We start from the raw sequence: 27,210 nt of genomic DNA on the forward strand, positions 1-27,210 counted from the left end.
CAAAAATTTTATACAAATGTATAAGATATAAATCACACTTAAAAAACTATGAGTGATAAAACAACTCTTAACAAAATAAATTATAATTACATAAATTTTTTAAATAAGACGAATGGTCAATCATGTGAGAAAAAGTCAACGGCGTCATCTCTTAAAAAACAGAGGAGTAATTATAGTCCAAACTCCAAACCCGGGATTAGAATCCATTCCACCCTGCTCCACGGCCATCATCGGGATCACTAATAGGGACATATTACTGTCTACAGGTGCAATATCCGTTATTTATATGTCATCCAAATAGAAAAAAAATGATTAGATTGATTGTGATGTTAGAAGTGCTCAAGTGCAAATATCAACATGTATGATTAAGTGATTTGTTCTTTAAGAAACAAAAATAAGTGCAGACAAAATTTATTATTTTAATTTTCTTCAATTGTCAATTGTAGTTGCCTGCTTGTATGCTAATGTATTATTATCATAATATATCTAGCCAAATTTTTCATATTTTATTTAACAATGTATACAACATATAATTTTTCATATTTTATTTAACAATGTATAAAACATGCATATACCTATTCCAGGGTGTTGAAAATACTTCTTTAGGTTAATTGGATCCACTCTATCCATCTAACAAAATTATTATCTCAAATGTTATGATTGCATTCTTTGTGGGACGAAGGTAGTAAACTTTAAGGTTGAGAACAAAGATTTTTTTTCGATGCCTCGTTAGTCAAATTTTAGAATTTGAGAGAGATTTTGATGCATCCAAGTTATTTAACTAGTTGTTATAATTTGAGAGACATTTTTTTAAAACATAATCTAGAATTCTCTCAATTAATAATATATATAGATAATATTAGATAATACCAATAAACATATATATATATATATATATATATATATATATATATATATATATATATATATATATATATATATATATAACTTATATGGATAAATTTAAAAGTAACATTTGTTATGAATCTAATGATCATAGTGCATTATAAATACTATTCAAGTCAATTGTGTCTTTTACTATGTACAAATGCATATACCTTATGTTATGTTATATAGCTTAAAATTAGTAATAAGTATATATATAATATATACATTTATTCGTCATTGCAAATATCAATCCATCTTTCTCTAAACTCATTCGACGTTAAAGAAATCTAACTTATGACAAAACTAAAATGTTTTAATATAGAACGGAGGAAGTAAATAACAATAAAAATAAAAATATTAATATTTGTATCTATTTATTAATATGAGTACCTTTGTTCTAGAAAATGAATTAAAACACAACTTTATATACATTATAGAAATAGTCATTTAGGAAAATACAGACTTACATCACACACTAATTGTCGTCACTTTCGTAACTCTTGTTTTCTCCAAGATAACAGATACATCATCAGTTTCTACATCTAGTGGTGGTGACGGCGGTTGTCTAGGCCCATATTTTGATGAATAACAATCACTATGAGATAAATATTACATGATTCATTTATAACTAATCATAATGCATTTATAATTATTTGCCAGAAATAGTTAATCTTTCATGTCACCCTACACAGCTAGGATCAAATATGCAATATAACCTTACATGTTAGGAGCAGTATCCTATACCCCAAATTGCTTAATGAAAGTCACATAAAAATTTCATTTTCTTATAAATATTAAGCATAATAGTATACTTATATCCGTCATCTTCAGGGACTGTGACACGCAGGCGGATGGCACTGTAAAGAGTCTAGGGAAATTGGGAATGCGAAATACTGGGTAGAGTCTACGGAAATTGGGAATGCAGAATGCCCGATATAAGAGTTCAAAATTTGGGACAATTCTACTAGTATATATGATCTAACCTATATATCTGAAATTATTTTTCTATGGGGTTTACAATTGATGGTGTGGATCCATGAATACATCATTAACTACGATTGGCAGGGTTCCTTGGCAACGCAGTGGCAGGAGGTGATGCCATAAAACATCCTCTGTTGCTCTTGTACTGCCGAAAAGTAAAGTGTTGTCATCTTATTTTGAATGATCGGCTAGAGAAAGCGAGTGCTATGTTTTATAACCATATAGCTTCCCTGAAGAGTATTGAATCCACCTATTCAAATCAAGAGTTGATAGATATTGAATGTGCTGACTTTAAGAGGTTGCTTAACCGTGACATATGACTGCTGCTGTGCTATCTTTGTAATAAAATTGTCAAAAAAAACTCATCGTTTTTTTAACATTCATTTAATTGTTTTCAGCGAGTTACTAGATGAACTTGTCATGAGGAGTCCTAATGTTCTCATCAGCATTTACCTACTTCTCTATATTCTAAAGGAAATCAATTTTGTTTCCTAGCCTTCCCAACTCACCTCCTTCTTTTCCGTGCGCATGATTTTCAAACTAATAAACGATGTATTTTTTACAAAAATTTTCTATAAGAAAGTTGCATTAAAAATCATATTTAAAAAATAGCTAATACTTTATTAATCATGTGCTAATGAGTTGCTCCGTTTTGTGTGCTTGAGGATTAGATCCCAACCCCACGGAACGAACCCAGCCTAATTACTAGTTGGCACCACACACATTGCCATGAGATTTTTTATTTTTAATAAAATCAAAGTTTTAAATGATTAGATACAACTTTATATATATAGGAAGATAGGATACATGTTTTTTTTTCTGGAAAATGCTTAGCATCATACGTCTGATGTAACGAGAAAAATCGGACAAGCAAACTACTATCTCCCTGTCCACTCCACACATCCATACATGCTTTAATGATTTTCAAAATATTTTTTCTTCTGAACTACTTATCTAATCTATGATATGAACACACCATTATATTTGTTATAATTAAATCTTTACAATAACATATCACATCATTATATTCTGATGAAAGAAAACATATGTTTCAATCCGTTAAATTTAATGTTTCAGACGTGTTAGCAATATGTTTCAACATGTGTTTTCATTATGTTTCATAAAAAAGTTTAAATGTTTCAATAATTGAATTTGTGTTTGACCATGTATAACTCAATGTTTCACTAATGACCGAAAAATTATGAGACGCTTTTGCCCCTTCTCTCTCCTGCCATTCCATTCTATTGGCTCCCTCCCACACCATGCATGCTTGCATATATTAGTGATCTTAAAAATATTTTTCTTCTAAACTATTTATCCGATGAACGATTCGATCACACTGTTGAATTCGTTATAATTAAATTCGTTATAATTAAATGTTTACAACAAGATATCACATGATTATATTCTGATGAAAGAAAAACATATGTTTCAAACAATAAAAACTTATTGTTTCATACGTGATAGAAATATGTTTCACCATGTATTCTCATTGTGTTTCACAAAATTTCTATATGTTTCAGAGACTGATTTTTTTGTTTCACCATGTATAACTTAATGTTGCACCAATAGTCAACTGAAACATTTGACCGTCCGTATTTTTACATCATCGGACATCCGATTTGTAGCTCTCCCCTAATAATCTCCTTGTTTGTTATGTTATGTATAGTCATTTGTGATTGTTCTTCATGCATAATAGATATGACGGTTGCCGAAGAACACTAATCCAAGGGAAGCTTCTCTGGCCCATCACAATTCATATTTATAGTGAAGCGAAGTCGAGAGTAGGCTTTTGGTGTCTGGTCTGCAGTTTCTTTTAATGCTCTTATATTAAGTATATGGCAAACCATCTCAGAAATGAGTGTACTAGAATTCAAACAACCACTACTCCCATGCTAACCTGCATGCTGCGAGAGGCTTATATTGCAAGCCGCCAAATAAAAAGATAGAGCTTCTTCCTCAAAAAATGGAGCTTCTTCCTCAAAAAGAAAACAACATGTAAATGTAATATTTATACGCCATTGCACACAAACTGACCCTTTCCATTTGTGATTTAGGACCCGCAAGGCTCGGTTGCAGATTTGATTTGAGTAGTGTACCGTGGCCTGGAAGCCGGGATGAACGAAAGCACGATAGGAAGGGCAAAAGCATCTATCACCCTGTCTACACAGGGTGTCACAGATGTCTTCCACAGATTATGCCTAAGCGACAACAGTTCAGCATATTATACACTCTACATGTCTTCCTTCAGTTGCTGCTGGAAGCGTCTCCCAATTCACCCTTGCTCTCGCTGTTGTCCCAGCCGACGTCCTTGCCCTGTTAGTGATATGTTGTTACGAGACACAGGTAAGTGTAATTGTATTTTCGTGTTATTTTAACAATCACACTATTTTTGTAATTGAATTGTGATTAAATTGTATCTTATGCTGTTACGAGACACTGGTGAGTGTAATTATATTTTTGTATTATGAGACACTGGTGAGTGTAATTATATTTTTGTAGACACTTGTGAGTGTAATTGTATTTTTGTGTTATTTCGAAAATCGCACTATTTATGTAACTGAATTTGTGATTAAATTGTATCTTGTGCTGTTACGAGACACTGGTGAGTGTAATTGTATTTTCGTAGACACTTGTGAGTGTAATTGTATTTTCGTGTTATTTCAAAAATCGCACTATTTTTGTAACTGAATTTGTGATTAAATTGTATCTTATTTCTCTCACAGTTGCAGGTTCTAGTCAACAGCCGATATCAGGAATGCTTTCATACACAAAAGTATCTCCAATTCCTTCTTGCTAATTTGTTTAGGGATCTTAAAGTGGCTAGGATTAATTTGTTAATAAGGAAGTGGAAAATAAAGTGGAGGATGCTCCACATGAGGTAGATGATAATGGGTTAATTAGTGTTAATAGCTCTGATAAGGAGAATTCTAATTTTAATTTAGCTAAGATCCTATAAAGTCAAATTTAGACTTAGAGATTTGGGTAATGAAAAAAAAATTAAAAGGAGCCCCTTAAAATTAAGTTAACCCCAAAAGTGAATAAAGGGTATGGAAGTAAAATAAATATAAGAAAAGAAAATTAAATGTCTTTTTGGAACATTAGAGGAGTTTATAGCAGAAATTTGGTTTGTCAGAATAGTCTCATCCAATGCTATTGTGGTGACTTTAACATAATTAAAAAAGAAAGTGATAAAAATAAGAAGTGATGTTATAATAAATACAATTTTCTGTTTAATGCAGTTATTGATCAAAGTAATTTGTGGGAGTTGAGTATGTGTGGTAGGAAGTTCACATGGTGTAATAATCAGGTGAATCTCTAAAAGCTGGGAGGGGAAGTATCCATTATAATAGTAGAAAGTCTGGAGAGGATTTATTCTGATCATGCTCCTATTATGTTGGATACATATCAGTTATTAAAAAAAATCAATTTTTAAGTTTGAAAATAGTTGGATGTTGAGGGAAGATGTAGATGATGTGGTGAGAAAAGCCTAGGGGAATAATAAAGAGGATATCTCAAATATAGAAAAAATGGCAAAGAAAACTTAGAGATTGAAGGAAAGCTCTTAAGGGTTCAAATATGAATTAGGAAGGAAATTATAAGAGAGAAAAAGAGAAATTAGTGAGCGAGTTAGAAGAGTTAACAAATGGTATGAGAATCATGGTGTATGTGTGAGGAGCAGAGAAGAGAGAGGGAGATTGGAGGATCAACTAAGGTTTACTATGAGGAGGAGAGGCTAAAATGGTTACAAAGGTGAAAGGAGAGAGATGTGTTAGAGGGTGATAATAGCACTAAGTACTATCATGCCAAGGCTAATGGGAGAAGGAGGTAAGATATGATTTTTTTTTTCTTTGCAACAGGAGAATGTGTTGATTGATGGGCAAGAGCAGATGTTGAGTTTTATAACAGATTTTTATAAAGATCTGTTTGGGCCACCTGAAAGATCTAATATAAGATTACAAAATTTTGAGATGGGACAATTGTCTCAAGATCAAAAGAAGGAATTGTTGAAACCCTTTACTCTAGAAGAGGTGAAGAAGGTTGTGTTTGAAATGGAAGTAACAAGGCACCTGGGCCTGATGGTTTTCCTGCTGATTTTAATAAACACTTTTGCAAGGTGATAAAAAATGATCTAAAAGTTATGGTTGATGATTTTCATCAGGGGATTTTGGATATCAAAAGACTAAAATATGGGGTTATATCCTTAATTCCTAAATGCAAAAATGCAGCATAAATTCAGAAGTTTAGGCCAATATGTCTCCTTAATGTTAGTTTCAAAATCATAACAAGAACCCTGATGAAGAGGCTAACCTATGTCATAGCTGACTTAATTGAGAAAGCACAAACTGCTTTTCTTAAAGAAAGAAACATCATGGAGGGAGTCGTGATAATGCATGAAGTTTTAAATAGTGTTCATATGAAAAAACAATCAGGAGTTCTATTTAAGGTGGACTTCGGGAAGGCCTATGATAAAATAAAATGGCCATTTCTATGTCAGATGCTAGAAGCAAAAGGCTTCCCTAGTGTTTGGTGTGATTGGATCATGAGATGTGTTGGAGAGGGTAAAGCGGCAGTTAAGGTAAATGATGAGATATGGGATTTTTTCCAAACCTATAAAGGTTTGAGAAAGGAGACTCTTTTGTCTCCACTACTTTTTGATATTACAGCTGATGCTCTACCTCTTTTAATGAATAGAGCAGTGGAACAGGGGATGGTTAAAGGGCTAGGGCTGGAATATATAGAGGATGAGATAGTGATTTTGCAGTATGCTGATGACACTATCTTTATGCTGGAGGATAACCTGGAGTATGAAAAAAAACTTGAAGTATATCTTGTGTCTCTTTGAACAAATGTCATGTTTGAAGGTAAATTTCAATAAAATTGAGGTGTTTTGTTTAGGAGGGGCCCAAGAAAAAGAAGAGATATACTGTCATATTTTAACTTGTAAAGGGGTGCTTTTCCCATGAAATATTTGGGAATCCCAATTGATAAAAAGAGAATTCACAATGTGTACTGGAGTCCCACTAAAAAAAATGAGAAAAAACTAGGATGATGGCAGGGGAAAATTTTGGCTATTGGTGGGAGATTGACCCTGATAAATGCAAGTCTTAGTAGTGTGTCTTTATACATGATGTCCTTTTATGAGTTGTCAAAAGGAATAAGTAAAATAATAGATTTTTCATATCCAGATTTCTATGGCAAGAGTATCAAGGGGTTAAGAAATATCACCTAGTCAATTGACAAACCGTTTGGAGATTTTAGATTTGGGTTGTATGAATGTTGCCTTGCTGGGCAAATGGCTTTGGCACCTGGAAAATAAGAGAGACATTTGGCAAGATTTATTATCAGCTAAGTATTCAGATAAAAAAACTTTATGTCAGCAAAAAACCAAGACTTGTGCATTCGCATTTTTGGAGGGGTCTACACCCTGAAATGGATGTAAACAGCCAAACAAAGCTAGAAATATAGAGCAATCCATTAATAAGCAGTAAATTTTAACTTTTTTAAACTTTAAATTCGAATGAAGCTTATAACGGAGTGCATTTGGCGGGAGGCTGCCTAACGATAATGGTAACAGAAAAAGAAAAACGCTTATACGAAATTCGAAAAACCCATCATTTATTAATAGCAGAACGTAGAATCTCTCTGCAAGCATACTCTATACAAATGTAACATAATTTTTGCACATGTTTTATTAGAAAAAAACAGTTCAAAAAGAATTGGCATGGGCTGATTTATACTTCGTACTTAATGTTCAGGCCCATGATCAATTTTTATAGGCCCAGCAAAACCAATTCACTATCTCCCCAAAAAATAACATTTCACCAAAGAATTCCGGTTTCCATGAAGCCCCAAAATTCTCTGAGAAAAACTACATAAAAATTGTTTATATTTATAAGCGGGAAATTTTCAGTGCCTAAATTTGGACAATTCTTTTTTACCAGCACGTATTTATTTGTCTCATAACAAAACGAGGAAAATGTGTTTTCCCCACGAGCCAAAAAGCTTCACCTAACATTAGCCAAGCAAATATTACCTTTTGTAATTTTAACCTCTATTGCAACAACCTAATCCCACACGCTTTTGATGAAAATCAAAATGCCTGTAACAAAAAAAAAATTCTAAAAAGAAACCTTCTAATTCTGCACGCGTGCGCTGAGAAAACTTAGCCCGTCCCCGACCGTCCGATCTCGTCGGCCGGGCTGATCAAACGGCCGGGATGAGCTCCACGTGTCGTTGAAATTTCCCTCGCTGACCTCACGACGACCTGTTCATCCTCTACCGCTGACCTGGGGGGATTCCTACTTAAGCAAAGAGCCCCCAAATGCGCGAGATAAATTGGGGAGAAGAAAGCGTAAGAAAAATAAAAGGAGAAAAAGGAATAGAGAAATTGGGGAAGAGAGCTACCTCGAATAGAAGCTGCGATCTCCACCTGGTATGGTTGATTTTTCTCCGGATTCCTCTCGCTCCGTTGGATTGGGGATTGATTGATTGATTGGTTGATTGCTTGCTTCGGTGAGTTCCAATTCAGTGGAGCGTAGGCTACCGAATCCACCGATTTCGCTTGCGTTCTTGGTTGAACTGTTCGATCCCCACGAGCTGCTGCCATGTTCTTGCTGATTTTTTTTTTTTTTTGAAACCTATGTTCTTGCTGATTTGGGTTCTTGGCCAATGGGATAGGATCATAGAAATGCTTGTGGGATGGGGTTCTGTTTGATTTTCTTTCTCTCCCCAATGCTGTTTGTCCACATTGTTTTCTTGTTTGTTCAGGTGAAATAGGAGAATTGATGAATTGCTGAGATTTGGTGATTAGAGGGACCTTCGCTGCTGAGGCATTGAGGTATGGTGTTCATTCCTTCTCCATGCTGAGTGCTTCATTTGTGTATTAGCTGACATCACCGTAAGGTTCTTGAGTTGCAAATAATGGATGGCTGCTATTGTGTTGCATTTGCATTGGTCTACTAATCCAATTTTAACTAGGTTGCTTTCTAATCGGGGGCAATCGAGTCCTTACCACTGGAATTGTTTTAATGGACTTGTTGAATTACTCCTGAAAGATTGATCTGCAGTCAAGTTCTAAGATTGCAGGAATATGTTGATGAAATAATTGATTCTGTAATATAAGTAACTTGTAATGTAAAATGCAAACCGAGAATAGATGATTGGTCTAACCTAAGGGAAAGGCTATAATCATTTTAGAATACATGCAATCAAATATCGAAATCTTTTAAATCACTAATATATTAAGAAAACATTAATGTTTTATATGTAAAAATGACATTGTTAGATTTATCATGAAAATAATTTCATTTAGTTATATAATTATTATAGATATATTATTAGAGAAGGCAATGATCAAACATGTCATACTATTTCAATGCCCTACATAACAAGTAGTAAATAAGAATTAAGAGGGAGTATTTTTTAAATTCAGGCTATGATCTTCCCTTCTAGTCTAATCCTGTCCAACAATATATGATGTCTTACCTTGCACACATGCTTTCTTTGTTTAGGCAGGCAGTTAATTGACACCTTGTTTACTTTCCTTTCCTTAAGGTACACTAAAAGCAAGGGTGTGAAAAAGGCAACTTCAATTGAAAACATCTACATATCTAGGAATGTCCTGAAGCTAATGTGTGGAGTAAACTTCTAGTTTATTGCTGTCCGTCCTGTTGGGCCACAGTGCGAAGGTCAGGCAGATAGTCATCCATTACTGATGGGGGACTCTGGAAATGCCAGTCATCGTGATCACACGATCGACATACTGAGAAATGATGCAACTTTCCCATCAACATCTCATCAGGATAATCATAATAACTTGGATGAGTTGCACCAAACTAGAGGGCCTCTAAATGATGTTCCTCATGTCCCAGAAAGTTCTGCTAGTGCAACTCCTGCATCTATCTCCCGAAACGCTTCTTTTGCAAGAAGAGATCAAGGACACCGTCAACCAAATCCTTTGAATTCTGGCTTCTGGATCTCAATTGAGCTTATTGTAAGTTTAAGCCAGATTATAGCAGCTATTACTGTCCTGTCAGTATCAAGGAACGAGCATCCTCATGCTCCTTTGGCTCAGTGGCTTATTGGTTATACGATAGGTTGTGTTGCTACTCTTCCTCACCTTTATTGGCGATTTCTCCACCGCAATCGGCAGAACACAGAGCAAGAATCAACAAATCAGGTTTCATCTGAAAGGGACGTATATGAGCCTAATTCTTATGTAGTAGTTTCGTCTGCTCATGGATCAGAAGTTGTGGACAGTGGTAATAATGGTGGAGTAGCAAGGATTGCAAGTCCAAGGTAGCATTTTCTTTCTTGGGAATTTATCTTTAGTATATTTGACTGCACTACCTCTCACTCTCAGGCTCATAAGTTTATTTAAGTGGAACCATCAACCACCGATATGCTATGGCAGAGCAACCGCCTATATTTGAGAAGATCTGTTTTTTGTTATCAAATTTCATATGATCTTTAGCAATTTATTTTACTATGATGTCTTTGCACCTGCTGTCTACCTGGTAGCCATTGAAAACAGTTGGGCTTTCAGTATTTCTAACACTTTAGGTCACTTATCTGGATACTAGAAGATTCAACATCATATGAAACCATCTGAGTTCTTTCTTCTAACTAACATTTGGATTCATTTATGAGGTAACAATGCCTTCTGTGCTTTATAGGGTCTACGCATTGGTTGCGTGCTTCAAATTGGCTCTGGATTGTTTCTTTGCTGTGTGGTTTGTTGTTGGGAATGTGTGGATATTCGGGGGCCGTACTTCTCTCCATGACGCTCCTAACTTGTACAGGTCTGTGATGCTAAGCAGCCATAGACAATGTGTTCCTTGCTTCTCAACTTAGATGTTTACTCATTTGTTAGTGATCATTTTTCAGGCTGTGCATAGTATTCCTTGCATTCGGCTTCATCGGCTATGCCCTGCCTTTCATCCTCTGTACAATGATATGCTGCTGCCTACCCTGCATTATCTCCATGATGGGCATCCACGAGGATTTGGATTTTAACAGAGGCGCTACTGCAGAAGCAATCGATGCCTTGGTGGCATACAAGTTCCAATCGAAAAAGTTTCAAGATGGAGAAGCGGGAGAAGATAATGGTGGAGTATTGGCAGCTGGAACAGACAAAGAGCGAACTATTTCTGCAGAAGACGCTGTGAGTGTCCTCCTGCATTCCTGTTTACACTTTACCAAACCTGGGATATACTATGCTCATGTTTACACGTCTGTAGCATGTTTCCACATATGCAATTGACACCTATGGATCTCTGGGCTCTGCAGGTATGCTGCATCTGCTTGTCAAAATTCTCAAACAACGAAGATCTACGGGAGCTTCCCTGCAATCATGTTTTCCACTTGGAATGCGTCGATAAATGGCTCAAGATAAACGCACTGTGCCCTCTTTGCAAGGCTGACTTAGGCGGCTCGACGAATGCTCCGGACTCGAGCTCCAGGAGCAGCCATGACAGCAACAACAGCAGAGTCAGGAACGACGTCGAGTCACAACAGTAGCTGCTCTCATGCCCTTTCCCATGAGCATGGGGATGGAACACATTCTTGACAATCTACAAATTGGCATGCAACTTCTCAAGTCCCTTTTTTTTTCAGACAGACTTGAATAGAGCATTTGCCTACACTGCTCTCTGGTGTTAACCCAGAAACTCCTATGAGGCTGAGGCTATGGCTATGAGTTGCTGCCTGCAGTTTGTTCTGAACTGAAGTTGCCTGTAAGGCTGTAACAGATTATAGATGGTGTTGGAATAGTTGTCATGATGATCACCTGAGTTGAGCATATTAGGTTGTTGAGGTTAACCTTCAACCGGGGAGGTTCAATGTAATTATCTCCTTGTTTAGGAAAAAATCCCCTCCCCTTTGTATCTGCTCCCTTGTATAGAAAACAACCATCTCCATTGTATATCAGATCAATTTTGCCTGCATTTTGTAAATTCAGTTAGTAGGCAGAGATCTCCCAGCACTCATCAAGTGCTTGAGCAAGTACAGATTAGCAGTTGAGTTTATTCTACTGTAATGCAACACTTATAGATGATATTACCATGACATAATCATTTGAGCCCACATAATCATTGGATGAGAATGGAAGAACAGAAGAGTAAACTCCCACGTTTATGTTTTTAGTAGCATGCTTGCATGCAGATCCAACAACTTGTATCTGGGGTAGCTGGGAGAAAACTTTATTCATTGACTGAATTATTAAAGCAACTATGGATTAATGCATGGTTGTTTGTCTGTTCATCCTCCAGAGAGAGAGATCTCCAATTATTGGTCCTCTCTTGTTTGCTCTGATGGAGAGAGACTTTGCAGGGCAGGCAGGCAGTGGTAGTACAGCTAATGACGATTGGCAACCACTCCATCATGTCCCTCTCACCTTCTTGTTGATCTTCTAAGGCAAATCTAAGATCAGCAAGAAGTGTAGTACACATCTTGGTGCAGAGAGATCAGATGACAAAAACCTGAAGACTGAAGAGAGTAGCTGTATCATATATATCCCCGATGAAAATATCCGGGTTCTATGCCAACTGGCAACTATGGGTGCATACATTTGCAATTTCGTTTTGCGTATTTATGCCCGGGGGCATCTCAGGAATTTCGAATGAGATTTTTATTAAATTTGAACAAATTTAGATTGAATATTTTTTTTTAAAAAAAAGAAATTTCCATACGAAATCATTCTCTGTCCCCCGGGATTTCCTAAATTTCAGAAATTTCGAGCCAAATTTCAATCACCGAGAAAAAGAAAAAAAAATTCCATTTGTTCAAAAATATAACGATGTAGAATCAAATGGGATGGAACACATATCATGTTGTCGTATGTCTGAATGAATGAAGATGTACTGTCTTTTTCCTATTGTTTTCCTTCAGATGGAACTAAAGAAGAATAACCAAATGAGAATAGCAAGAGATGATATACATTTTGGTTACATCAGCTTACATGCATGGGCGGCCTGTTTGGGGAGCTTCTCCAGTTTTAGATTCAGATTCTGAGAAGCTGTAATTGTAGAATCCAGAAAATGAATTAGAAGTTAGAAACTAGAAACCCAACCCTTCCTAGATTTTTAAAAATGGGCTACCAACCAGCTGCTTCTTAGAATTTTATGCTCTCAAAATAGACGTTAAGGTAGGTGACAAAGAGGGTGTAGTCTGAATCTGGTCAAAGATGGAAGAGAGGCATGTGTGTGTGAGTGTGACACTGTCTCTGTGCACATGAGTGCGTGATGGGCCCAATGCAACGTGCTACTGGGCCTCGCCTCTCACTGCCGCCGGTCCAAACCGGCCACCACCAGGCAGCAGCGATACGTCCAAATCTCTCGTGCGAAATGCAAAAGCTGGTCATGCACTCATGCGTAGTATATCTGGCTGGCAGACGTACGTACGTACGTGTGGGCAGGGCATTGCGTACGTGCGTGCGCAGCAGTGAGCACACGACGACAGATGTTCAATCAGGAGGAGAATGATCACAGCTCATGCATTGCGTTTTCGAAATCGATTCAGAGATCTTGGGAGATACTCCCTCCGTTTCGCAATGTAAGTCATTTTAGGATTTTCCATATTCATATTGACATTAATACATTGCGAAACGGAGGAAGTAAAAGAGAAATAAATCATGTGAATTCTAAATACTCCATTTGTTCTTTAATAGATGATATTATTGACCTTTAAACATATGTTTGATCACTCGTTTAGTCGTCTTGTTTAAAAAATTTGTGCAAATGTATAAGATATAAATCATACTTAAAGTATTTTAAATGATTAAATAATTCACAACAAAATAAATTATAATTATGTAAATTTTTTGAATAAAATTAATAGTCAAACGTGTGACAAAAAGTCAACAGCGTCATCTATTAAAAAAAGAGCAGTAATATCGCTTTGATAATTCGTGCAACTACGTTTTAACTAGCCCTTCCCTTCTCCTTTCCTCTCCGTTGCTCGCTTCACTCAAGCCCGCATTACCGTCGCTAAGCTTCTTCATGCCCCAGCTTACCATCCTTCAATTGGCCTCATGGCTCATGGGCACCACCATCCCTACCTCCAAACTGGTCGGGACCCCACTCCCCATTTCAACCCTGGTTCACCGCTAGTAACTAAATAGGGACGGATCCAACGTAGGTGTTGGGATACTCAAGTTTCTATCCCGTTGGATCACCATTTATAAAAGGAGGGAGAAGGGGAAAAGAGGGAGACCAAAGTGGAGAAGGGAGAAAGAGGGAGATGAGTCACCCTATAATGTTTTTTCTTTTTTGGATCCACCCTCGACTGACCACGAGGCTTCGCCTCGCCCTTTCCTGCTCACCGTTTTCCACAACTATCCCTCTAAACCCAACAAACTTAGCTCTTTCCTTTCTCTCACCCTGACGTTAACTAACCCCCGAATCGTAAATTCTAACCAGTTAAATTAATTATTGCCGTTCTTTAGAGCTGGAGAAGGAATATTTTACGTATTTTAGCGCGGATTCAACTTGGGAAGAATTAAAACTATATCCCTAGAAAGGTTTAAAAAAATCTATCATATAAAGGTTCACAGATTCGAAGAAGAAAAAAAAAAGCTAGAAGTGCAGTAAAAAATAAACGTCTTGGACGAACAACGCGAGAGCAGGCAGCCAGCAGCTACAGCCTACCTACCTACTCCTTCCGTCCCATAAAAAACGAACCTAGTACCGTATATGACACATTCTAGTACTGTGAATCTGGACGTCTAGATTCGTATTATTAGGGCCTGTTTGGAAAGTTTAAAATTCTGAGAAGCAGCTGCTGAGAAGCTAGCTGGTGAGAATCTGGAGAAGCTGGGCTTCTGGCAACTACAGATTCTACAACTACTGAGAATCTATGTAAGAAGCTAGACTGTTTAGGGGAGCTTCTAGCAACTGGAGATTATAGGAGAAGCTGTAACTGCTAGAAGCTCCTCCAAACATACCCTTAGGATGTGTTACATCCGATCCTAGGTTGATTTTTTATGGGACGGAGGGAGTATGCTAGCCTACCGCTAGCGGTATAGCGTGTACGAGTATGTAGTGTGGCAGTGGGCGCGCGCGCGCGTGCACAGTGAGGCGATAAGGCGCGCGGGGCCATCTAGCTAGCTGGGGCGCGGCAACGTGGTGTGTCGCCGGTGACGAGGAAGACGACGACGCACGCTTAGCTTGCTTCCCCCCCTTCTCTCCCGTCCCCGACCCGTGTGGGCCGCCGCCCGCCGCCCCGCCGCGATCGATCGCCAGCTAGCTCGATCGCCACGCCGGTGGCGGGCGCGCGGGATGGGGACCGGACGTCGTACGTACGCGCGTGCATGCGTTGCTTGCACCGCCGCTCGCCTGACGACGACGGTGCATGTATATATCATATGCATGCCTTTGACCGATCTGTCTCGACGCCGTCGACGGCGACGGCGACGACCGGTCTCTTATTCCCCACTCCATTTTTACCATCCTACCCCTTTGCTACTATCACATCTTCTCAGTGGTGTTTAGATCCATAGGTGTAAAGTTCTAGCGTGTCATATCAGATGTACGGACACACATTTGAAGTATTAAACGTAGACTAATAATAAAACAAATTATAAACTCCGCCGGTAAACTATGAGACGAATTCATTAGCAAATGTTTACTGTAGCACTACATTGTCAAATAATGAAGCAATTAGGCTTAAAAGATTCGTCTCGTAATTTACACGCAATCTGTGTAATTACTTATTTTTTACGTTTATATTTAATACTCATGCATATCCAAACATTCGATGTGACGGGGTGAAAAATTTTACTAGGATCTAAACAGCCCTCAGTGTCGTCTCATACCCCCAGGGGGGTAGAATCGTCATCTCGCTACCTCCACCTGTGCCACATCACCTCGGCCTATTTAAACCACCGGATCGCGACCTCATCGTTTCGCAAACCCACACACATCACCAAACACATCCTTCGATCGTCTTCGTTTGTTTTCATCTCTTCTCCATGGAGTTCTCATCGTCCGCCTCTTCAGTCTGCTCGGCGTACCGCCACCTGTCGTCCTCGTCGGCGGCGATGGCGCCAACGCCACGGCGGCGGCGGCGAGGGAAGGTCACCGGCGGCGGCGCCGGAGTGGGGCTCGCCGGGCGGTGCAACGCGGTGCTGAAGGAGCACAAGACGAGGCTGTACATCCTCGGGAGGTGCGTCTCCATGCTCCTCTGCTGGCACCACCATGACTCCGACTGAAGAAAGCTCGACGATCTCTTCTGCTGTTTCTTGGCCATGCATGTTCCATCATCAGTGAGGCGAATGTGCAGTGTGATTTGTGTGTATTAGCTTCTTACTTGGTTAATTAATTAGCTGATGCAACTATGAACAGAACTAGTTGCTCAAGTGTACATGAACTGAAACTATATATATACTTCCTCTGAAGAATTCTTCTTGATTTTTTCGTTACTACATATGCACTGCAAGCAATTGTCTGTATGTGCGTTCCATTAAGGCTGTGTTTAGATCCAAACTTTGGATCCAAACTTCCAACTTTTTTCATCACATCAACCTATCATACACACACAACTTTTCAATCACATCGTACCAATTTTAACCCAAACTTTCAACTTTGAAAGGAACTAAACACAGCCTTAATTAATTTATCTGTCATTCTTTTTGGTTCATGATGCCTTTTCTGTTACTGCTGATGTGCATATACACCACGGGACAAGTTTGCATGAGTTTCAATGTGCTGTGAAGTGTGAATCTGTGATGCCCAGCCAACGGTGCAGAGGCTCACCTTGTGGGGTAGTACTGACCAACTGTTCAGTTATGCGTTGTGTCGAAGGAAAAAAAAAATCCCCATGTCGCTTGCTCCAGCGCACGGTGGCTGAGGCACTGCACGACAGGAGATGGATTCGCGATATCTCCTCGGTGTTAGGAGTGCAATACTTCAAACTTTGGGACCTCCTTTGTTCTGTGTAGCTGACTGAGGAGCCGGACAAGCTTTCTTGGTGCTGGGAGAGCTCGGGGCAGTACTCCTCCCGCTCGGCATATCGTGTTTTTTTCTTTGGAAGAACTTGCTTCCAACACAAGCCAATATGGAAGTCTTTCTCCCCCCTTCCCCCCCTCTCAATGTCATTATTTCCTTTGACTGGTAGCTCTCAACTGATGCTGGACGGCGGACCGCCTTCAAAGTCGTGGTCTGTCGCATCCGGACCGCTGCCCCCTCTGTGATCAATGTGACGAAACGATTGATCATCTCTTGATCGCTTGTCCGGAGTCCAAGCAGCTTTGGTGGATTGCTCTTAGCGCTATTGGCCATTCCGAATGTCTACCATTCAACGAGCAGTCCTTCCATGCTTGGTTGTGTGACAGTCACAAAAGGATGATCAAGGATCATCGCCAGGGGTTTGACACCATAGCGACACTGGTAGCATGGACAACCTAGAAGGGAAGAAACAATTGGGTCTTCAACCAAGAAAGCAAGACTTTGGCAGAGATCGCTAGGGCTATGACGGGTGAAGCGGACCTTTGGTGGATGGCTAGGGCAGCCATACCGGACATGGTAGTTCCTTCAATTGTAGATGGATCACAAAATTCTTTGGGAGATTAAGCCTTTTGTTTTTCTTCCCCTACTGTACCCTGTCCCCTTCACTTCTAATTTTTTCGGCCCGCATTGTACATATATTTATTCCTTCTTAATAAAAAAAAATGCGCGTCTCACGTATTAAAAAAAATAAATCCATTTGGTTTTGGGGATCGCTGATCTGCTACTGTTGTTACTAATTAAGAAACTGCAGATTGATGTGATGTCAAATGCCTGTTATCTTTGCATCATTATAGGAGAGCAGATAGCTAACAACATAAAAGAGGAAATTATTCTGAAAGAAATATATTTCAGGTTCTGCAGTGCAATGTGTTCTTGGCCGGATGCATCTTTGATGTCTGACAATATTTAGTTATATCATCGAAAAAAAACAATGTGTACTTCATTTTCATTTTGTTCAGAAGAACACAGATTTCTTCATATGTAAAAAAAGGATGAACCAGAGAAAGCATCAGTCAAATCATCCGTGAGAAAGGTTTCCCTCCATGACCACATAATTTTCGAGAATTAGGCATTTGTTTAGTGGTTAAGATATGCCGTTCTATTTTCTGGTACCTGATTATTTGATAGGAGTATCCTCTGAACTTTCAGATGCAGAAGGATTGCTGGCTGCAGTTATGAACTTCTTCAGATTTCAGATAGTGTAATTGACTACTAGTACTATACTAGCATTATCTGGCACCAGAATCAAGTGAATTAATTAGTTTCTGCAGCCCAATAACTAGGGCTGCTGCTAGCTTCAACTTGATGTTTTTCTATGTGGTCAGAAAGAAACAAATCCCAGTGGCGATGTTTTGTTCCATGTGTTCCTTATTTACGTTGGTTCTTGGAATCTTGATCCGCTTCTTGTGGCGGTCAAATGCTAAACCAGTACAGTAGGCAGCTGCTGATCCTGAAGAAATGCAGGATCAACTAACCCAGAGACCGGACACTATCTGACAAAAGGATGAGCCATCCAGACTCCAGAAGCTGCTCCTGCAGAACCGTTAATGCTGGGAAACACATGAAAGATTGCATCTTTTATATGATTGATCATGATCAATTCTTTTTGTAATCAGTGGAGCTAGTACTATACTCTATGCTAGTAGATCAATCGAATTCAAACTGGCTTTTCTAATCATGAATGTTATTCGGTCTTGTTTTAAATGGCCAATAGTTTTGTTTCGGTCTCTGCAGGCAGCTAGGCGTTCCCAAGAAAATTTGGTTCCTTTCTGGAATTTGGAGCAAAACTGATCAGACCATTTTAGTGCACTTGACAATACATGAGTTTCTAAACAGCCTGTTCTCGATACGGTTGTATTCAAGCCTGCTAATGGGTTAAAATCCAGGCTACATCCACCCCAATCCACCTCCTCTGCAACCACTCCACCAAACCAGTCCGCTCCACTTTCTCATCTCTAACATCCAAATCAATCCAGCCCGCAGGATGTTTGAAACCAACCCAACCCAAACCATTGCAGCTAAGTGGATTGAATCCATTTCAAACCCATGGACTGAGACCACATGAAACCGCCGCCGCCGCCGGCGGAGACAACAGCTTGGAACATTGATGCAAACCCAACGAACGCATGCAACGGTAGTAGCTTGTCGTCGTGCTCGATCCGTGGCTGCGCGCCTCCGCCATGTCCAGAGACTGCGTGATGAGTGAGCAGCTGGCCTGTTCGACGCACAAGACAATGGCCGCCCGCCGCCGTGCTCGCATCCATGGCCGACGCGCACAACAACGGCGGGACGGAGCTACTTCACGACACGGAGGTGCGCGGCGAGCTTCTTCTCCCGCCGGCCAGGAATAGTAGCCGATGAACCTGACCTCCATTGTCGCCAAGCTGAGTTCGAAGAGGCAGCCATGGACCCATGGTACATCCGGAAGAGCATCGCGCCGCTCCTCTTGGCGAAGCACTCCAGCCGGACCTCCTCGTCCGCCGTCAATGGCGGCAGTATCTCCTTCGGCGCCGCCGACTCCACCACCCTTGCCAGGTCCACCGCGGCGCGGCGCATCCACCTCACCACGCCATCATGCTTCGACAACAACGACGACAGCGGCCACCTCGCCGTGCTGTCGTCCTTCGACAACAACGATCGATATCTCGTGGCGCCTCGCCACGGCCAGGCTAAGCGTCCCGTCCGGCGATGACACGAGAAGCATCTCGACGCTCGTCTTGGCGACGCGTCCGAGGTTCGAGGGATGAGGGAGTTTGATCTGCGCCGGCGGCGACGACCCGTCGAGGCGGAGTGCGAGGACATAGCAGCCGAGCTCCGCGGCGTTCGAGCGCACAGCCAGCAGCGTAGCGTCGTCCCTATCTCCATGGATCGAATCCACTATAGCATCCATGGATTTAATCCAAGTTGGACTCGAAATTTTATACCCAAAACGAAACCAACCCAAACCGTTCTCACGTGTAGTCCAAACCGCCCCAACCCATCAGTCTCGTCAAACCATTTCCATCCAATCAAAGCCAGCCCAAACTTGAAACCAATCCATTTTACCCACTTCAACCCAACCCATTAGCAGGCTTAGTTGTATTACCTGGATATAATTGATCGTTCAACAGAGCTTCTATTATCTAAAAAAATTAGATGGCATAGCACCTGTCAAGTAGTAAAGAATACAGCCAGCGAGCTGAAGTGTTCAAGTCTGCAACCCTGAAGACTGAAGAGCATGCAAAATATAGTTTCTGAAAACAGTTTAGCTGACAGATTTATCATTTGTATAGGACTAATCTGCTGAGGCATGTGAGTCAGTGTGCCAGCCTGCTGATGCTGCTCATCAGCTTAAGAATTTTACACCAAATATATGTGCATAATATCTCTTCATGAAGTGTTTGATATTAAGCCCACTTGGGAAACAATATCAAAGAGGGAGACCAGTGGAACTGGACTGACAGTTCATCAGAAGAAGAAAAAATGGGTTCAGTCAGATTGGATTCCGTGCCCACTAAACCTGGAGGTCAAATTCAGGAGGCAATCACGATCCAATAACATGCTTGCTGCTCGTGTTTTTTTCCTCAACACACGCATGCATTTGCATGCCAGCTGATCTGAAGCAGTAGCTGATGTTTCAGTATACCAAGCAACTGAAGTCTGAAGATCCAGGAGACACTGAATCTGTCTGAAAGTGACTGACAAACAAACTGCTGCACAGAATGGAGCAATTCAGAATTTGAAACTTCTTACCAAATGCAACAAAAAATCCAACTTTTAGATGAAATGCAATCCAACTTTAATAGATCTGAATCTCCCTGTGACAACGGAGTGACTGACGAGAATTTTCTGCCGCTTTTGTCCCTTTCGGACAGAAGGGAACACAATTCAGACAACGCCGTAAACGTAAACACAACAATTCGAAGATTGTTATCAAATGCAACCCAAATTCAATTGAATGGATGAACCAAAAACACCCCCGATTTTCAGGAGTTGAGCTGCTTATTTTCAGGCTTACATCACCCACACCCACACCACACTCCACCCACGAGCTTCCGTATTAATAACTAATCCAATCCAATTCAGTTACCAACCCCCACTAATCACACAACGACCACCCATCTAATCATCAGTAGTAATCACCCCCACCTAATCACGCGACGCTAATCCACCCATCCTCCCGGCCTCCGGCGAGTCCAGGTTCGCCGCCGGCGGCGTCAGTTCAGGTCGAGGAGGCCCTCGTGGAAGGCGGCGACGCGGTCGGGGGTGACGCACTGGGTGATGAGCCGGGCCCCGGGCTTGTGGGCCCAGGGCCTGACGAGGATGCACGTGGCGATGTAGTCCAGGTTCGTCAGTGGCACGACGTGGGCCGGTGGGCCCCACCCGTAGTCCACCTCGGCGAAGCCCAGCCGGGTCCAGTCCGACACCAGCAGCGTCCGGTAGTCGGAGGTGATCTGGTATGGGTCGCCGCCGGCCATGTCGCCGGCGGCCCACCGGGAGAACTCCGACGGCATCCGCCGCTTCCCGTCCTTGATGATCTTCACCACCTCCGTCACCGACGAGCCCGCCACCTTCCCGGCGGGGGCGGAGACGCGCATGATGTAGTAGCAGTTGCCGTAGAACCCGGCGCCGCCGCGCGGGAGGGAGGCGTGGAGGAGGGGGCGCGCGTTCATGGCGAAGCAGAGGTTGACGGTGGTGTCGGGCTCGAACCCTGCCGCGCGCGTCCGGCTCCGCCACGCCTTGGCGATCAGCACCTCGAACGCCGAGCACCTGGCGACGCCGGCGACGCCCGCGGCGGCGGCGTGCGCCTCCGTGTTGTACTGGTTCTTGAAGTGGTTGATGTAGTCGGCGGAGATGTCGACGGCGAGGTACTCGAGGCGCTTGGCGCCGGCGGGGTCGGGGAGGCTGCCGATGACGGCGGCGGCGGGGTCCGGGATCGCGTCGCGGCCCCACACGGGCTCGACGGACACGCCGCCCGCGCCGCGGGCGAGCTCGCCGACGGCGGCCATGAACTGCGCTGCGCCGGGGCCGTCCGCCACCGCGTGGCTGAACCGGAACCCGACGACGAAGCCGCCGCACGCGAACGCGGTGACCTGGACGAGCAGCACGAGCTCGCGCTCCTCCTCCCCCGCCGGCGTCGGCGGGAGCAGCTCGTCCTTGGGCACCATCATCGGGTACTCGAGGTAGTCCACGTCCTCGAGGCTGCAGCTCGCCTCCGCCTCCGTGAACCACACGCCGGCGTCGCCGCAGTCCACGCACACCTCGCCGGAGTCGGAGAAGGCGAGCCGGCCCGCGAGGGGGTAGTAATGCACCAAGGCCCTCGCCAAGGCCCGCTCGATCGTGCGGGCCGGCCCAACCGCCACGTCATCGCCGCCAATCGCCCTATCGAGAGCCGGCTTGAACACGTGGAGCGACTCGATCAGCGCCATCTGGGTAGGGTACCGGTCGAGCCACGACAGACGGAGGGGACCGACCGGCGTCGGCTCGGCCGGCACCACCCGCCGCTGCCCGAGCCGCTCGACGGACTTGGCGGCCGCCATTGTTAAAGTGTAGCTGAGAGGAATAACCAACTACGAAGATGAGAAGAGGGGTGGTTGTTGTTGCTCCTTGCTAGCTCGTTGCTTTGCTTTGGTTTGAAATGGTTGGTTTGATTTGACTTGTTTGGAGTGCAAGGAGGGTGAGTGGTATTTATAGGTGTTTTGGATTTGGGAAATGGTGGATCAAATGGACAACGTGGTGACGAGGAGGGGAGTCGGACGGGGGTAGGAAGGAGTCGGGGTGGGGCCCACCTGCCATTGTCAGAGATTTCCTGCTCGTGTGAGTTCCAGCGTCGTGGTCAAAGGTAGGGGAAGATGTGCTTTCCAAGCAAGTCTGAACCCTTCCTTCCTGCTCCATAGACTCTGGACTCTATCTCCAAATTAGCAGTGTTTTTTTTAATAGGTCAAATTAATTATTATCACAAGCAATTGTACTATAAAGTTGAATTTATATTTGTTTTATGCTCATAATTGTCTGGATAAAGGCCTTTTTTTGTGAAATGGAGCAACGATTTCAAATTAAATCAGTGAGCATGACAAATGATTTCACATTTCACAGTCTAATAAATCTGCAACAAAAATGTACTCTAAAATACTCTCTGTTTGCAACCGTTGATATGTGATAAAAAAAAATCTGATCGCCCAGTGGTAAAACAGGGGTAAATATAGATTTATTTCATCATCATATTTCACTTTTTCAATCCGATGAAACCTCTCAATCAGGCATAAGCTCATGATTCAGACTCAGATCGAACAGAGACGCGTTCCAAAGGTGATGAAGTACGCCATGTTCCTTCACATTGAGAGCACGAAAGCTACCAGGTCCATGGACCAGGTCATCCAAAATCAAATCAAATCAAACTGATTAGCGAGTGCTAAACCGATAAACAGTCAGATCGACTGATTAGACAACTTGTCAATTAGCAGCAGGTGGTGAATTAGTTACTCCTAATCAGGATCGAGAGAGACAACTTGGCTTACAACAAATTTAAAACCAAAAAGGAATAGCAGTGGTCTAGTTTGGTGCAGATATGCTGCAGTGCATGCTTATAGTAAGCTCGCAGCTTTGATCTACTCCCTCCAGGCTGATAATACTTGTCGTTTTAGATAAGGGTGAGGTCAAACTTTAGAATCTTTGATTATGAATCATTTTTAAAATATTTGTCTTTCAAATATGGTGACTACATGTATAGATTAGTCTTGAAAAGTACTTTAATAAAATCATATATTTATTAACACTTTTATACATATTATAATAGAAAATAATGGTCAAAGTTGTTTTTTGGAGACCGTGTCCTTGTCCAAAACGACAAGTATTATCAACCCGGAGGGAGTAGCTTGACTGACCGACAGCGGAATTAAATTTGCGTAGCTTAATTATTATTAGTTCTGATTAACCTCCTGTCTGGATTGGGCGTATCTTCGAGAATATATTTTTTAAACATTTGAATTACTCCAGATTCTTTATTTGTACCAATTTCACACGTCTTTAATTATTCTTCTTAACGAGATTTATATATACCACACGCGTAAAGTCCACCAACTCCACCAAATTACTGATATAATTCCTCTGGTCCAATAGCTAATACTGATCATAATAAATGCTTTCAGGTCTGTGAGTATGTCCTACATATACTTTGACTTATTTTTAATTTTTTTGAAACCGAGCCAGCTTGAGCCGGTGGACTGATTTTGTAGCAGCAAAATTTATCGACATGTAGGTGTAACTTTGATCGTAATTTATCAATTATGATCATAGTTTTCAGTATTTTAATGTTTTAATGCCGCATGTCTGACTCCACAATTATAACGCATCAAATAAATTAGCATGGAAATTAAGCAATAGTGCATAGGGAGAGAGATATCTTGATGTGAATAAACAGTGGGAAAGAGCAAAGGAAACTGCAAAAGGGGTTGTTTGAACAGGAAAGTTCGGTAGATGGAGGCCATCATATCAGAAGCTTTTTTGGATCAAGAAACCTTTCACTTTGTCTTTCATGGAGCATGTATGCAGCTTTTCCCTGAAAGTGGTTGGATGAAAAGATAAACTCACACGTCTTCAGATATATGCATGCATGCAATTCAATTTCTTTTTAAGCATCCAATGATGCAATAATGGTCAGCTCTGAAGAAGCTAGCTGGATAAAGAATTCAGACAACGTGTGGGCCAGAAAATAACTAAACCAAAGAAGACAAGATTTTGAGCTCTCACTCCTTTTTGTCATATTCAGGCATGTTTTCAGTAGTCTCATGACCATTGTCGTCGTCGGCTGCATATATAGTCAATTGTGAATATTTGATGACCCAGCATGTTACAGATTGATCTTTCATCAGTAAGTAATAATTTGAGTTGAACTAAACATGCACACAGTCTGCACTGATTAATTAGTGATTAGCTGGTTATAATTGAACTATGCGATATACTCCCTCCTTTATTGGAGTAGCAAATTGGACTGTTGGTGTGTAATCTCTTCATGTTCTGAATAATGTATTGGTAGACCAAACAACCTCCGAATGATCAGTGGCGCTGGCGGCTGCTATTACAGGCTAAGGGTCAAGATACGAATCATTTTAATTTTTTGTTCATATTTAACACGTGAGAGCCAGACACATTGAGGAAATGGTTGGTGAGATAGTAAGATGGCAAATGCAGCTAGTTGCATATATATGCAGCCATCCACCTGTTCTCTCCCTGAAATGATGGCGCATCTGAACGAACGAAACGAACCGCAATCTAATCATTGATAGATTGTGTTTTGCAAAAATATGATAGTCTAAATATCTTAGTCATCAATCAATTTGTAGTTCTTAAATACAGCCAGGTTTAGGTGTATTACGTTTAGCTTACGCTTACAGATATTTGTGTATAAAATTGTCACCTCTCCTTTTCTTTTCATCATAAAGTACGTGCAGCTGTGTTAGTGCTTGCTATCTGGTCAGCTGATTAAACAAATGGTCTGCGTGATCCTTCATTATATTTCGCACTTTCAGAATACTTTTTCGTTGTTAATTAACACTGCAAAACCTGCAACTTCGAGAGAAATGTGATTTAGTCGAACTATCGACCATTGTGAATACAGATATTGCGGATAAGTAGTAGCAGTTGCCAAGAAAGATCTATCTATCAATCTCCCACTGCAAAAAGGTAATTAGCTAGCTAGCTAGCTAGCTAATCTTAGCCATTCACTTTATTACATCCACACACCCACTAACTATTCTCAAGCTAGCTAGTAATCACTTTACCATTTAACACATGCATGGATGCATATGCAGAGAGGAGATGCTAATGGAGTCAGCACAAACTTAGGAATTAGGACATTGTTTGACATTTCGTCTCATGCAGTGGAGAGAACATTAATCATTCAGGCTCAAATAATTCAGTGTATGCGTATGGGTGCATGCATATATCCTGTGAAAATTGTCATGGCACTGAGGCTGCTTATTGTTATTCATTCATGCATGTGTTCATTGCTCTGAATCCACAATTAGTAGAGACTGTAGCTGATGGCTCCTGACGATCGTGAGATCACTTTATGCCTTTGCCTACCAATGACTTATATATGTCATGCATGCATGCACATATTGTTGTGTTTATATTTGGATGGATTGCTGCCTAACCCAACTAACTACTTGTTGTGTACAATGAAAAGCAGCCGCTATTTATATAAAAGGCTAAACAAGATTGCCCCTAACACAGGGGCTTGCAATGTCTAAGACTGAACTTAAATGATTGTGTGAATGCATGTATAAATGTACAGCGTAATTTTGGTGTTGTTCAGTCAAAAGTTTCAGCGTTTAGCATGTACAGTAATTAAATGATGATTATTGTTATGGGTTTCAAGAATTGGAGCGTTAAAAGTTTTGAGTGTTTGACATTGAGGTCCTTTTGTTTAGCCTTACGCTTTTAAGCTAACGTTTTGGATTATATGTTTTTATAAGATGGTGGCTTTAAAACCTTAAATTTAATGATGGAGTTATACTTCCACTTCACATAAGTAAAAAAAGTTATTCCAATATAGCTTTAGTTTGACAGTGTATGAGTAACTTATAACTTAAAAAAGCCAAACGAAAAAAATATTGGTTTTTCTCATAAGTTGACTTATAAGCCTGATGAAATGTTTGGAAAAAAGGTCTATTCTGCTTTAGTCAAGTTATTTCACCGAAGCACCTAATCCTCTAAACCATTTTTCGTTACCCTAAAACGGTTCATGTATTTATCCTTTACTCCTTTTTATAATACTCCCTGTTTTGCAATGATTTTTGTAGGATGATGATGTATGCATGTATATAACTTAACGTCTCAGCATTTTTTTAGTTTTTTTTGTTACTGTTTGCCTAGGTTGGAAGTACCTAAGAATTGATTCAAACATCATGATTTTAAAGTTCAAGAAAACGACTGATGAAGTTTGATGATGGTGTCATCTACGGCTCTACAAAATTGTAGTTTAAAATATAGCTTACATAGAGAGGAAAAAGAGATGTTGTTAGGATTGAATTTTTCACATTTTGATTCTTTTAGAAAACTCATTCTACAAATAGATAAAAAAAACTTATTATATAAATGGACCTATTATAAATAGGCAAGAACCTATTTGTAAAAAAATATGTCCTTTTTATTTTTTTAATAAATAGGTTCTCCGCGCCACTGGCATTAGCACTGTTCCCCTTCACACAAGTGACTTGGCTTCCACCAAGCGGTAGGGGGATGATGTCAACGTCATTGGTGCTGACATAGTGGACCACAGCAACAATGAATGTGTTGCGCAAAGAGTTCATTCTTATAATAAGGGTTTTTAAGGGTTTATCTATGGAGTAAGTTT

The 27,210-nt window shown here is 40.9% G+C and overlaps 2 protein-coding genes across 2 annotated transcripts; one reads left to right on the forward strand and one right to left on the reverse strand.

Moving 5' to 3' along the window:
• Positions 1–8,188: 8,188 nt before the first annotated feature.
• Positions 8,189–12,044, forward strand: LOC127774529 (E3 ubiquitin-protein ligase At1g12760-like). The gene is made up of 6 exons (XM_052300792.1): positions 8,189–8,305; positions 8,641–8,710; positions 9,427–10,170; positions 10,548–10,673; positions 10,759–11,035; positions 11,161–12,044. The coding sequence occupies exons 3-6, from the start codon at positions 9,587–9,589 to the stop codon at positions 11,389–11,391; spliced, it is 1,218 nt and encodes a 405-aa protein (XP_052156752.1). The 5' UTR covers positions 8,189–8,305; positions 8,641–8,710; positions 9,427–9,586; the 3' UTR covers positions 11,392–12,044.
• An 8,736-nt stretch (positions 12,045–20,780) lies between these two features.
• Positions 20,781–22,519, reverse strand: LOC127774518 (acyl transferase 7-like). Its single transcript, XM_052300782.1, has one exon. It carries the CDS (start codon positions 22,391–22,393, stop codon positions 21,071–21,073), a length of 1,323 nt encoding a protein of 440 aa, XP_052156742.1. The 5' UTR covers positions 22,394–22,519; the 3' UTR covers positions 20,781–21,070.
• Positions 22,520–27,210: the final 4,691 nt, after the last annotated feature.

Source organism: Oryza glaberrima, chromosome 1, assembly GCF_000147395.1.
Source record: "Oryza glaberrima chromosome 1, OglaRS2, whole genome shotgun sequence".
Taxonomy (NCBI): domain Eukaryota; kingdom Viridiplantae; phylum Streptophyta; class Magnoliopsida; order Poales; family Poaceae; genus Oryza; species Oryza glaberrima.

What these genes read in the sequence shown, in the direction of transcription:
- LOC127774529 (XM_052300792.1), top strand. Translation starts at nt 9,587, where the DNA reads ATGGGGGACTCTGGAAATGCCAGTCATCGTGATCACACGATCGACATA. An exon ending in GCAAGGATTGCAAGTCCAAG is followed by an intron (nt 10,171 to 10,547) that starts GTAGCATTTTCT and finishes TGTGCTTTATAG; the next exon opens with GGTCTACGCATTGGTTGCGT. An exon ending in GACGCTCCTAACTTGTACAG is followed by an intron (nt 10,674 to 10,758) that starts GTCTGTGATGCT and finishes ATCATTTTTCAG; the next exon opens with GCTGTGCATAGTATTCCTTG.
- LOC127774518 (XM_052300782.1), bottom strand. Translation starts at nt 22,393, where the DNA reads ATGGCGGCCGCCAAGTCCGTCGAGCGGCTCGGGCAGCGGCGGGTGGTG.